Source organism: Anguilla rostrata, chromosome 8 (assembly GCF_018555375.3).
Source record: "Anguilla rostrata isolate EN2019 chromosome 8, ASM1855537v3, whole genome shotgun sequence".
Classification (NCBI taxonomy): domain Eukaryota; kingdom Metazoa; phylum Chordata; class Actinopteri; order Anguilliformes; family Anguillidae; genus Anguilla; species Anguilla rostrata.
Window position 1 is genome coordinate 11,220,089 of NC_057940.1, and position 12,111 is coordinate 11,232,199.

The following is a 12,111-nucleotide window of genomic DNA, read 5'->3' on the forward strand; positions in this document are numbered from 1 at the left end:
TACCATGATGGGGCCTGCTCCTGAGTATGCAGGAGGATATCTTTACCTGTCCATGATGGGGCCTGCTCCTGAGTATGCAGGAGGATATCTTTACCTGTCCATGATGGGGCCTGCTCCTGAGTATGCAGGAGGATATCTTTACCTGTCCATGATGGGGGCCTGCTCCTGAGTATGCAGGAGGATATCTTTACCTGTCCATGACGGGGGCTGCTCCTGAGTATGCTGGAGGATATCTTTACCTGTCCATGATGGGGGCTGCTCCTGAGCATGCAGGAGGATATCTTTACCCGTCCATGATGGGGGCTGCTCGCACCGAGCGCTCATGCCAGAGGACAGAACATCCACTTTACCAGAGCGCTACCAGAGCCCGTCTGTTAGCCACCACTGCTAGCGCAAGCGAGCCGCTGTGTCAGCTGAGATCTGACAGAGGACGACGCAACAGCTGCACCTGTCCGTCATTTTCAGACGCTCCTGAATCCTTTTTTTTTTTTCTGGGAATCGGCTGAGTTGTCTAAGGCGATCAAAGGAAGTTAGCGGATAGGAAAGACTGGTTTTCCCTCGAATATGGAGGCCGTGCTCTTTTGAACGCTGGATAAACCCTGGGTTGCGGAAGTGATTTCATGGACGACATTGTGCTTTGAGCGCACCCCGAACGCCCTCTCTGCAAACTTCTTCCCCCGCATGTCAGACAGAACTGCATATCTGACCAGAAGCTCCCAGGACTCCACCTTTTTCATTTTTCTCCTGAGGGCAGTAAAAAGCAACAGAGAATGAAAAACAGCTGCCAAACTTGGGCATATTTTATTTTTTTTTTCCCCTCCGGTGTCCCTTGGTTTCCACTCATCAGAAACATGTGGGAGAAAGACCCCCCCCCCCCTCCCTGACATAGGGTGTCCACAACTCCCAAGGGGGTCCACCTCAAAAAAAGGAAGTGCGCGGGTTTCCAAGGAGACCAGTCTTCGCCAGCGCAGGCCAGCGGCCTGGTGCGTGGCTGCGGAACGGCAGCTGCTTCTCCTCCCCGAAGCTGAGCTGGGCCCATCCCATCCCCCGTTCCCTCTTTCCCCTTGGCCTTTGTCCAAATCAGGAAGGAATTACACCCCCGGCTGGCCTGGGCCAGTCCCGGAGTTCTCGTTTAGAAAATGACTTTGGGCTGAGTCAGGCAGGCGTTGCTTCAGACCCGTCTGTCTGTGTAACAAAAAAAAAAGATACTTAAAAAAGTACAGGGAAAAGACTTCTGCTGCTCTGCACTCGGCCTGGTCGCACACACGACACCACAGACATCACACCCCGCCCCGGTCTCTTCTCCCATCTCTTCCCTCATGTGTGATGCCGCAGGCCGAGAGCATGATGGGAAAAAAGCTCTTTCTGGTCACTCCACCCCGCTGCTCAGCAGAGAGAATTCATTCTTGCAACGTAAGACCTGTAACAATGAAAACTAATGTGCTTTATCCACAGCCTCTCCGCTTCCGTTCAGCGAATTAATAATGCACCGTAAATGTGGGTGTATAGGTGTCACCCCGTTTTTTGACCTATGAGGATGCATAGAAAATGTGCATGTATGCCAGATATTACGGTACCTACCACAGTGAGAGGAAATGGGTAAACCACTCCATTTTCACAAGGGAAGAAAAATCTCATTAATACTCACTTAGGCTTGTTTTATGAGAAAAATAAGGCTTGGAGAAAGTGCGTGGAAGGCTTTAGCAAGCATTTATAAACAGGCTTTGTGAGGGCTATCGACCCAGGGTGCACTTGGCACCTCTGTTAAAGCCTCCGTTCCCTGCGGCTCCAATTTTAAATGTTTTTTTTCTCTCGGACCTGGAAAACGTCACAGTTTAAACTTCCAGCTTCTGCTACTCGCGACACAGGCGCGTTCAGCGCCGCAGTAGTTACGGGGTTAAACCTACCGAGCATTTGCATTTCGTCTGCGGAGACCAGACGCTGGTACCCTTGAAAAAGACAGGTGAATTTTTAATAATTAAAAAATAAAAATAAAGGATTAAATAGGGTAGCCAGCGGCGGTGTTGGGGTCGCCGTGGCAGCAGGGCAGGGGCGAGAGCGAGGCGGATCGGAGCGCGGCGCGCCCCTCTCGTCGCACGGCTCTGCAGACGGGCACTCCGTAATTAAGCGCTTCGAGAGGATGAGCGCTTCCTGCGCCGTTTGTAATCAAACAAGCGTCGCGCTTTTCCCCGGCATTGTGCCGCCCGTACGCCTTAATTAAAATCTTGACTGATGACTCTGAATAAATTGCGGAGCCGCCGCGGTCTCCGCGGTACGCTCCGTCGCCGTGCGCGGAATGCTGAGCGGATCCCGCCGCCGCGGCGACGGCGAGCGGCTCTGCCGACGCCCGGCCAGCTGGGGGCCGGGACTGCTGGGAAGGGTACAGAAAACCCCCGGGTCTGTGGATATTTTGGACGAGCTGAACCAGGGGACTCTTCTGTTTCAGCTGTACATAACTGCGTTATTATATACAGCTGAAAAGCAGAAATAATTTGTGCTGTATTTGCCCATATATTTTGAGATGTTGCAATGTCATAAAACACTAGTATTTACATGTCCATAAGGGAAAGCATCAGAATTTCCTTTCCATGCTTTTCCAACTGCTTAGTTACTAATGGCAAACATGTATGGAGATGTGCATTAATCTGGGGCCAAGGGTTTGTGCCGGGTGTCTGTTAACCCTTTGAGCGCAGAAACTATATTTAGATTCCTGAGTCATTCTTGCACGCCCGTGACTAGCACCCAGACGGATATCTTAGCGTTTATAAATTATTCAGAATGGAGATGGGTTTTGATTGGATGAGAAGGCGTGTGTGGGGCCCGCGTCGTTAGATAGACCCTTAATCACGCTTAAAGGGGAATTTGCTTTGCATATGCGAGGAGCTCGGCACGCCAATCACGTACAGAAATCGTAACGCGCGACCGCACAGCAGTCACTGAATAAACGAAGATGAATACGCCCCGAGCCGTCGAACGGCGCTGGCTATTAGCGCTGTGCGGATAACGCCTTCTGCACATATATCTCTTCAAGCAACAAAATGATCTGTATCTGTATTTGTATTCATTGGGGGGGTGGGGTAGGGGTGTTTGTCCTGCACCGTTGTTTAACAGACGCATCCGTCAGTGTCAGGAAAGGCATTAAAACGCGCGTTGCGTCGTGCGTAGCAAATGACCGTTGTTCCGTTTCCCCTTCCTTCTTCACTGTTACTTCTAATCTCGTTTTTCAAGTATCTTACAAACATCATTGATCAACTCTGAGAGGAAAAAAAATGTCTTTATACAACACGTTATCTGTGCATTTCCGAATAGGGTGTTTGGGTTTGGGAACACCCCTACTTGCTATTGTGCACATTCGATATGTTTCTATACTTGTCTACAGTTTCAGATATTCATTTTCGTTGTGTGTACATTGATATATTTCTTTTTTGGATTTTGCTGACAAACAATTTTTCCAGCTAAAAGGAACAAAGATCATTTTCTTTGCGGCTTCCTGTTCAGCTTATTGAAACTACAGTATCCCACAATGCACACAGCAATGTGAAAACCATGCATTACAGCCTAGGGGACCGAGGCAGTCAGGAAACGACTATAACGGATCAGACTCTCAATCTTGAGTAACATTGAGTTCAATATGGATTTTTTTTAAAAGGCATATAATTACCTTGATTTTTTTTTTTTTAAGGTTGTTGATTGAACCTCACTGTCTGTTTCTCCACACTGTGTGTGGGCCACACGCAACCTCCCATTACCACGCCCCGCCCCTCGGCTTGACCGAGCAGAAGGTGGGGGTTAATGCAAGCGCTGAGCCAGGGGCTCCAAGTGCCCAGCAGTCGTTTAGAAGTGCTTAACGCCTCCAAACAAACACCTTCCCCGCCCGCCCAAGGTGCTCTTCTACGGACAGCGTGTGCCAGCTGAGGAAGAGCGCGAAAATAGAGCTGTTTGTCTGAGACCTGTTGCTTTTCACAAAGAAACGCAGAACAAATGTTTGAATCGCTGATTGGACCCGTCCGCAATTCAAACAATCGCTCGTTTGTTTTTTTCCACCCCACGGTTCAGTCTAGTGTTTTTGTTTGGTGTCAGATGAGGATAAATTAGAGGACTTCACTGTCCGCACCGAAGCCTGAGGCTTGTAGAAGCCTCCTCTCTGGCATAAAGACCTGATGCGTGCAGATTGTGTGTCTGCGTTCAGTGCTCACCGGTTTCACAGGACAGATTACAGCTTGAATAATGGTCGTCCTCAGCCGGCTGGACGATCGCACTCTGTAAACCAGAGTCCATCACAGTTCCTCCTGTTTTGTGTAAGATGAGGGGGTGTGCAGCGCCGTGAGATGATCAGGGAGGGGCACGCCCATAGCAGAGGGACAGAGTGGGCGGAGTCTCAGAGCCCGGGACGTGTTTTACAGGACAGATTCGTTAGAGCCACCAGATAGTCGGCTTTTGTGTTCCGTCTGTCCCCTCTGCTTATTAAATACAACAGGGTCTGTTTGGCAAATGGAGCTTCTGGGATGGGATGGGGGGAACCGGAGAAAAGGAGGTGACCCCACCCCCCGCCCCCCCCCCTTTTAATCAATCACCATGAAAGGGAGAGTGCGTGTTCGGGCGGGGCAGGACGAGGGGCTGTGTCTGTGAGCTTCGGGCGCGGGGAGTTATCTTTCCACGCACGCCGCTGCCGCGGAAGACCTGGGACGCCGTCCTTGAGCGCGTCTTCGCCGAGCTCCCGTAACGGTTTGGGGGGTGGGGCGGCGGGGGGGTGGGGGGGGGGACGGTAGCGCGCGCTACGTGTCGCCCGGGCTCCCGGAGGGCTGCATTTTCCGCTCTAACAGCCGTTACGAGGCCCGCATTATATCCGCGGAGCCGCTGTCCTCTGGGGGGCGGCCCCCGCGCCTCCGCGTGTCAATACGCCCCGCCATTTGAAGTGGCGCGCTTTTGGGACCGGCGGCTCGGCGGCGGCAGGAGGCGGGCGCGCCGGCGAGGAGGGCCCGTGATCATTAATAAGGCAGCCGGGCTCCCGGCCCCAAATCCAATCGTCTGCAGCGGGTACGTCTGGGGGGGTCCCGGGGGGACCGCAGCTCCCCCACCCCTCCCCCCCCACACGCGCACACACACACACACATGCACACACACACACGCACACACAGCCTGCACCCAGACACACTTGCAGGAGCTTTATTTTCCGGCGAGCCGGCGGGAGATAAAATGGAGGACTCGCAGGCTCCTCGGGCGGCCACCGCGGGGCGCCAGTTATGCGGGTAACCTCACCGGGGTCCAGAGTCCCTCACTGGGGGGGGGTATTGGGCCAGCTTTGAAGGAGGCACAGAGAAGCGTTTTAATTCTGGCGTGGGCCTGGCCTGTCTTCGGTGTTTTCGGCATTCACCGCGCTCTGATTGGATGGGAGTGGGTGCCGCACACCCTCCTAGCGTGCAGGCGTGGGCTGAACACGCGTGTACGTACAGCACAGTGATGGCTTGAACACGCGTGTACATACAGCACAGTGATGGCTTGACCATGCGTGTACATACAGCACAGTGATGGCTTGAACATGCGTGTACATACAGCACAGTGATGGCTTTAACACGCGTGTACGTGCAGCACAGTGATGGCTTGAACACGCGTGTACATACAGCACAGTGATGGCTTGACCATGCGTTTACGTACAGCACAGAGATGGCTTGAACATGCGTGTACATACAGCACAGTGATGGCTTGAACATGCCTGTACGTACAGCACAGAGACGGCTTGACCATGCGTGTACATACAGCACAGAGATGGCTTGAACACGCGTGTACATACAGCACAGAGACAGCTTGAACACGCGTGTACATACAGCACAGTGATGGCTTGAACACGCGTGTACATACAGCACAGAGACAGCTTGAACACGCGTGTACATACAGCACAGAGACAGCTTGAACACGCGTGTACATACAGCACAGAGACAGCTTGAACACGCGTGTACATACAGCACAGAGACAGCTTGAACACGCGTGTACATACAGCACAGAGACGGCTTGAACACGCGTGTACATACAGCACAGAGACGGCTTGAACACGCGTGTACATACAGCACAGAGATGGCTTGACCATGTGTGTACGTACAGCACAGAGATGGCTTGACCATGTGTGTACGTACAGCACAGAGACAGCTTGAACACGCGTGTACATACAGCACAGAGATGGCTTGAACACACGTGTACGTACAGCACAGAGATGGCTTGACCATGTGTGTACGTACAGCACAGAGATGGCTTGACCATGTGTGTACGTACAGCCCAGTAACTTCTCAGCAAACACTGATACTGCTCACTTCCACAGCCGAGGATGAGTTGAGTGTGGTCACAGCTTGCTTGCTGCTCACCGTTTACTTTGCTGAGTAAATTTTAAACTGGACTTTATTTTTCTGCGAAAGTAGTAAACTAAGGGCTATATTCAGATTTAATTAGGAACTGGTAAAAGTGACGCTTTATTATTATCAACAAATTGCGTGTATTTAAAAGTAAATGGGTAAATAAGAAAGTTCTTAAACTGAATGTGGGCCAGAAGATTTTCAGCACAGTCTGCGTGGATGGGGGTTGGGAACTGGGAGGAGGTGCTGTGGGGAGGATGGGACATGGTGGGGCTGGGTAGGTTAGGCTGGGGTTGATTCTCTTGTCTTGTTGAGCAGAAAGAGGGCAGGGGAAAGGGGACAGAGGCCCATGACAGGTACCTGGGAGTCTGTGCTATTAAGAAGCTCCAAGGCGCCATTTTCACTGAGTGGAGCAAGTGGGGCGTGTGGTTTGCATTAAAGAGATTAGCAGCCACTTCAAACGATGACCTGGATTCTGCCCACCAGGGGCACCAGTCACACACATCCCTCCACAGGACCTCAAACCAACTCCCACCGCACTGCCACTATCATATCTGGGTGTGTGTGTGTGTGTGCGTGTGTGCGTGCGTGGGCGTGTGCGTGCGTGCTTATGTTACGTGTGATTCTTTGTTTATTATGGAACTGTGGTTGTCATTGCTACAGGCATGACTTGTTTACTTGCTTTGAAGTTTGAGACGTGGGGATTTGTTGATATGGGAGTTGTATTATTGTACACGCTGGTAACGATGTCAAGATACTTGTGAAGTGAATCCTAAAATGGATGAACGATTGATCCTATGTAATTTCCATTAATTTCTGTAAGCTTGTATATATGTATCTTGTATCTGTGTGTGTTTGCATATAAGAATGATCCAGATTATATTAACTTTGAGTGATCAGTCCTTTATTCACATATTTGAAGCATGTGTCAGACACTTGTCTCTCAAGCACACTAATTCCAAAACATTTTGTTTGTTTAAAGGGGGATTCATGTCAAACTGTTTTGTGTCTATTGTTGATTTTTTCATTGTTTCGTCAGGCCAATATTCGGCGGTCTTGGTGTTCCATATTTTATCTGCACGTCTGTCTGCCTGGTGGTTCAGAATAGGCTTTTTAGACACTACAGTCACAGGTGCTTTCTGCAGGGGTTCCTAACCCCGGTAGAGATTTGAAATTAACCTCGCTGTTTCTTCTTGGTCTTATTTTTTTACAGAACCACACTCTGAGCCAGCATAACAGCTAACATGGGGGAAGCCTTCACCTCAGATGAGAGGTCTCACAGCGGGAGGAACCATTTCTTTTTTTAAGTCGACACATAAAAAAAAAAACAACAACAAACGCGGTCAATCTCTTACGTACTCTTTGCACGAAACTTTCACTGCGGTTGAACGTGAACCGAAACGATGTGTGGTAAGAAAAATACCTTGTATCATTTTTTTCTTTTTCGGAAAAGACGCAAAATGTCAATGGACAAGTGTGATTTGAATGTTTCGCATCCGGTTGACATGTTGTAAATAATATAATTCACGTGTTGGTTAACTCCATCGAGCATTTCGACAGTCCGTTCCCAGATCCTTCTCCGAAGAACAGTCGTGTAAGGCCGCATGCGTTTGACACGTTCGGGAGGGGCCGGGGTCCGGTGCCCGAATCGGAGGGGAGGACACAAATCCAAACCCGTTCACCGAACACGACCTGTTCAGAGTCCACGTTCAGACGGTCAAAATGGAAACGCGGATCAGTTTAACCTACTCTGCCTTTGGGCAGAAAAAAAAACTAATAATCATATATGCAATACCGGCAACACCGCCAGCGCATCTATCCGTGAAGAGTCCTGGGGCTCTAATTGTTTTTCCGGCAAAGGGAACTCTCTAGCTGGTGAAACACACCTGTTTCTTAATCGTTTTTAAGGTCTACTCTATGGACAGAACCAGGACAGTACTGGAATTGTTTTTGTTTGTTTGGTTAGATGGTTGGTTTGTTTTCGCCTTTGTTTTTTTGTTTTGTTTTTTTCACTGGGAAATAAATCCAATTTAACTTCAGATACTGGAGTGTGCTTTTTCTTCTTGATCTTCATTTTTATTATGTACTTAAGAACGTTTTGTCTTTGACATTCTTGGATTTCATTGAAGATCTTTTGGTGGATTTTGTGGCTATCCGTTGCTCTATAAAAAAACCCATTTGACAATATTGGAGTATTACATGTCATTATTTAAGATTTTAGTATTATTTCAAGTCAAGACGCACTTTTGTATGAAAAAAAAATGTTTGACATTTTGAAATCTGTTCTTACTCAGATAACTGGACATAACTCTCTGGCAGAACTTTGGAATATCAGAGTAAAAAATAATCACTTCTAAACTAAAAGCTGTTGTATATGTTATGTACAAATATGGATGGAGTTCAGGATTTGACTGAACTCATTTTTTGTGTTGCACATGTGAGGAATATTAAATCTGTATGAGAAATAATTTTTCCCCAAGTCATCTTTGTGTTTGTGCCTTTAAGAAATATCTAACAACACCATATTGTTTGTGAGCTACATCATTTATCAGCTGTGATGATTTATATGTCTGTTTTCAGGAGAATTCAGAATTAAATGCCCAGTTTTTTTGGTGCCGTATTGCACTTTCAAAGGTGACACAAGAAACGACACAAGACCGTGTGAAGTATAAGGAAGTGCAAGGAAAGGAATGGTCAATGTACTTCAGTCCAACTGTTGTAAAGGGGGAATGTTGCCTATTGGTGCCCAACAGCCAGGAGAATCTCATACAAAATGAATCCTTACCCAGGTAACCGAAGGCGAACAAGGCAAACCGGAAGAATGAGGAGAGCTGGAACAAACAGAGCTGGATGTGTGTGTGCACCTCTGCATTGCACATTCAGCATTATTCAAATTACTGTTTTCTGTCTAAGATAACGAGAGAAAAGAAAAACTCATTCAATGTGGTCAAGAGGGAAACTGATGGAGACAAATATTGTTCTCAATCAATGTGACTCAGTGTGTGTGTGTCTGTGTGTTTCTACTTATTATTATAAATGTGATATTTTCCAATATTCATTTGCTGTTCTGTCAGGTGGAAATCTCAGCTGCAGTTGATTTAATGTAAACACCAACACCTGGTAGTGATTTTCTATCAGCTCAGGGATCTGCACACGTACACCCACCGATGTGAGTGACAAGCAAAACATGATTGATAGGCTGTTTTTAATTTCTCTTTCATATATCCTTTATTCAGGAGGGGGACAAAACACTGAGATCAGCCTCTTTTTCAAGGGGAACCTGACCAAGAGAACAACATTCATTAATACATGTACCACAAGAAGACAAAGGAAAATATTAAAAACAACAAGAGGATGAAACAGCAAGTGACATTGAAACGCAGTCCTCTGAGGCCGGGCAGTCCTGGTCCGTGTTCCAGAACACTGGGTTCTTTCGGTTCTGGTTAATTCCCCCATGGTCAAGATGAGTGACCTCCACAGGCGGTCAGTGGTGATGCGAGGAGAAGTTTGCAGATTCTACAGACCCACCAGTTATTCAGTTTTGTCCTCTTGACATCTGCAGGTGTATCTTCCTTCTGTTGAAGCCAAAACACTCTAATTTGCGTCCAAGTATATCTTCTAAAAATGCATTTAGGGTTGTGGACAAGAGTATAAGACTGTGGCATTTGTTCTTTACTGTAATATAGCGCCAAGAAACGGGCTATAAATGAAGCAATTACTATTTAAGGAGCAGTTAGAGGTTTGAAGAGTTTTATATTGTGTTATCAGTGGCTCATGGATTTGAACCTGTACTAAAAATGTGGTTTTGTCAGAAGTCTTTTGATTGGTTCATAAGAGTCAGTGATTGACAGTGGTTGGTAGATCCATCTAGTTTGTGAAGCCTCACTGTCTCTTCACAGCAAATAGTATTGCTCCGCCCTCATTTTATACAGCCACTCTGTGTGCTGTGGAGATCCTTAAATTTGACCTGCAAAAATGCTTAAACCAAGGAGGTCTGACTACAATCCTGGAGGGTTGCGGCGTCTGCGGGTTATTGGTGCGTTACAGTGCTTAAGTGGTTAATTTACATAATTGATTAGCTGAACAGTCCATGTAACTTGTTTCTAAGGCCTGAAATCTGGCTGCTGATAGAAAGGAAACTAAAGAAGCCCATGGACACCGTCGGCCTTCAGTGTTCAACACCCCACGCTAAGAAAAAAAAAGTTACATTCACAAAACACAGTTCGGGAAGTTCAGTGAGCTGGGAACTTGCCAAACTTTGTGAAGAATGGTAAAATGAAAGGCTGTCATTCATTCGTTAAGTAAAAGTTAAGGGCAAATGTTCATTGAATTCAGTCAGCGCAGTTTGGCTGGTTTCAGCCCCTTGCCTAAGTTACGGGGCCAGCAAGATGGAGGAACCGAACTGCTGTGTAGTTCCTGCTCCTCACGGAGCATCTGCATCGAGCTCGACTGGCTCACAGATGCTGCTGCTGCTCTTCGCTTAGGCTCCGCCCCCGCAGGCTCTAATTGGGGGAACATCTGAATGTCTCGAGGGAGGCCTCTGTGATTAATGACTCCATTACCCATCACCCCGTGTGGTCCCTGGTATATGATCTCACAACAAGCCTATTAGAGAGCCGCCGTCACTCTGGGGGTTGGGTTGGTGGGGGGGGGATGGGTGGGGGGGGGGTAACGTAGCGGGGAGCCGCCGTCTCCTAGGCCCGCTCTTTCAGTCCCCCCACTGCAACATCTGTGTCTGTAAATGATCTTTCATTCGTTAGATCAAAATAGCATTTTCATCTCCAAGTGTGTGTTTCCATGTTCCTGTCCTGGTCTCAATCACCATTTGAAGCTTCCTTTTTTTCCTGTTGAAATGTACATTGAGGGCTGGAGGTAAGTGAGTGTAAGTGGTGGTTATGTAGTAATGCGTACCTCAGTACTGCTCCATTTTATTTTATGTTTTTACAGGAATAGAAAAATGAAATCATTGGAAGGAAGAATTTTTAATCTAAAATTCCAATGATAAGAATGTTCTGCGACAGCTTTGAGCAGCATGTGTGTTTGCCACAGTGAAAATGAAAAACCGCGCAATTTAATTTCAAGCGGCCATGTTCATGTTTGAATTTGCTTTTCAAAAATAAATAAATCCCCTCTGCCAACGAAGCAGGAGCGGCTTTGTGTCAAACCTTATCCTGGTTTCCATGACATCAAGCAGAACAGCCCCAACACCAGCACCCCCCCATCCCCCTCATGAACAGGATTCTGCTCATCATGCACGGGGCCACTACCCATAGGCCCCCTCTTTCTGAGCCAAAAAAAAAAGACCCAGAGAGGACAGGCACGGAGGAGCGGGACCGGCGAAGACCGGAACTTTCCGCGGTTCCCGGTAAGCGCGGTCTTAATTACAGCATGTTCCCGCTCAGAGGTGAATATTACCTTCTGCTTTTCCCTTCCCCTTGTTTATTAATTTGCACATCAGGACCCTGCCTTCAGACATCTGTCTGATTGCGTAACGGGCTCTTCATCCATCTTGTTTAATGGGCTAAGCAGGGACCTGCCCTTCCCTCTGAAGGAAACCGCGAGCACGTGTTGGGGAGGAGCCCTTCGCTGAGAGGGACTTAGGCCTCGTTTCACGAGCTGCTGTGCCATTTTTTTTTTTACCTGGGCTGAACAGGTATGTGTTGCTATTAAAAAATACGTCAGATTGGTTCCCTGTCATTGGTTCCCTGTCATTTTTCAATGAGAGAAATGAGACGTGTTACTAGTGATGCAAGGCACCGTGCTTATT

General features: G+C 47.9%; 1 protein-coding gene across 6 annotated transcripts in view; it reads left to right on the top strand.

Moving 5' to 3' along the window:
* LOC135260793 (zinc finger protein 521-like) overlaps positions 1-8,812 on the top strand; it is a 135,371-nt gene extending 126,559 nt beyond the window's left edge. For all 6 annotated transcript variants that reach the window (XM_064346339.1, XM_064346340.1, XM_064346341.1 and 3 more), the window contains one exon: positions 7,558-8,812. In XM_064346339.1, the coding sequence (XP_064202409.1) occupies positions 7,558-7,587 (30 nt within the window). In that variant the 3' untranslated portion in view covers positions 7,588-8,812. The remainder of the gene's footprint in view (positions 1-7,557) is intronic.
* The last annotated feature ends 3,299 nt before the right edge of the window (positions 8,813-12,111 follow it).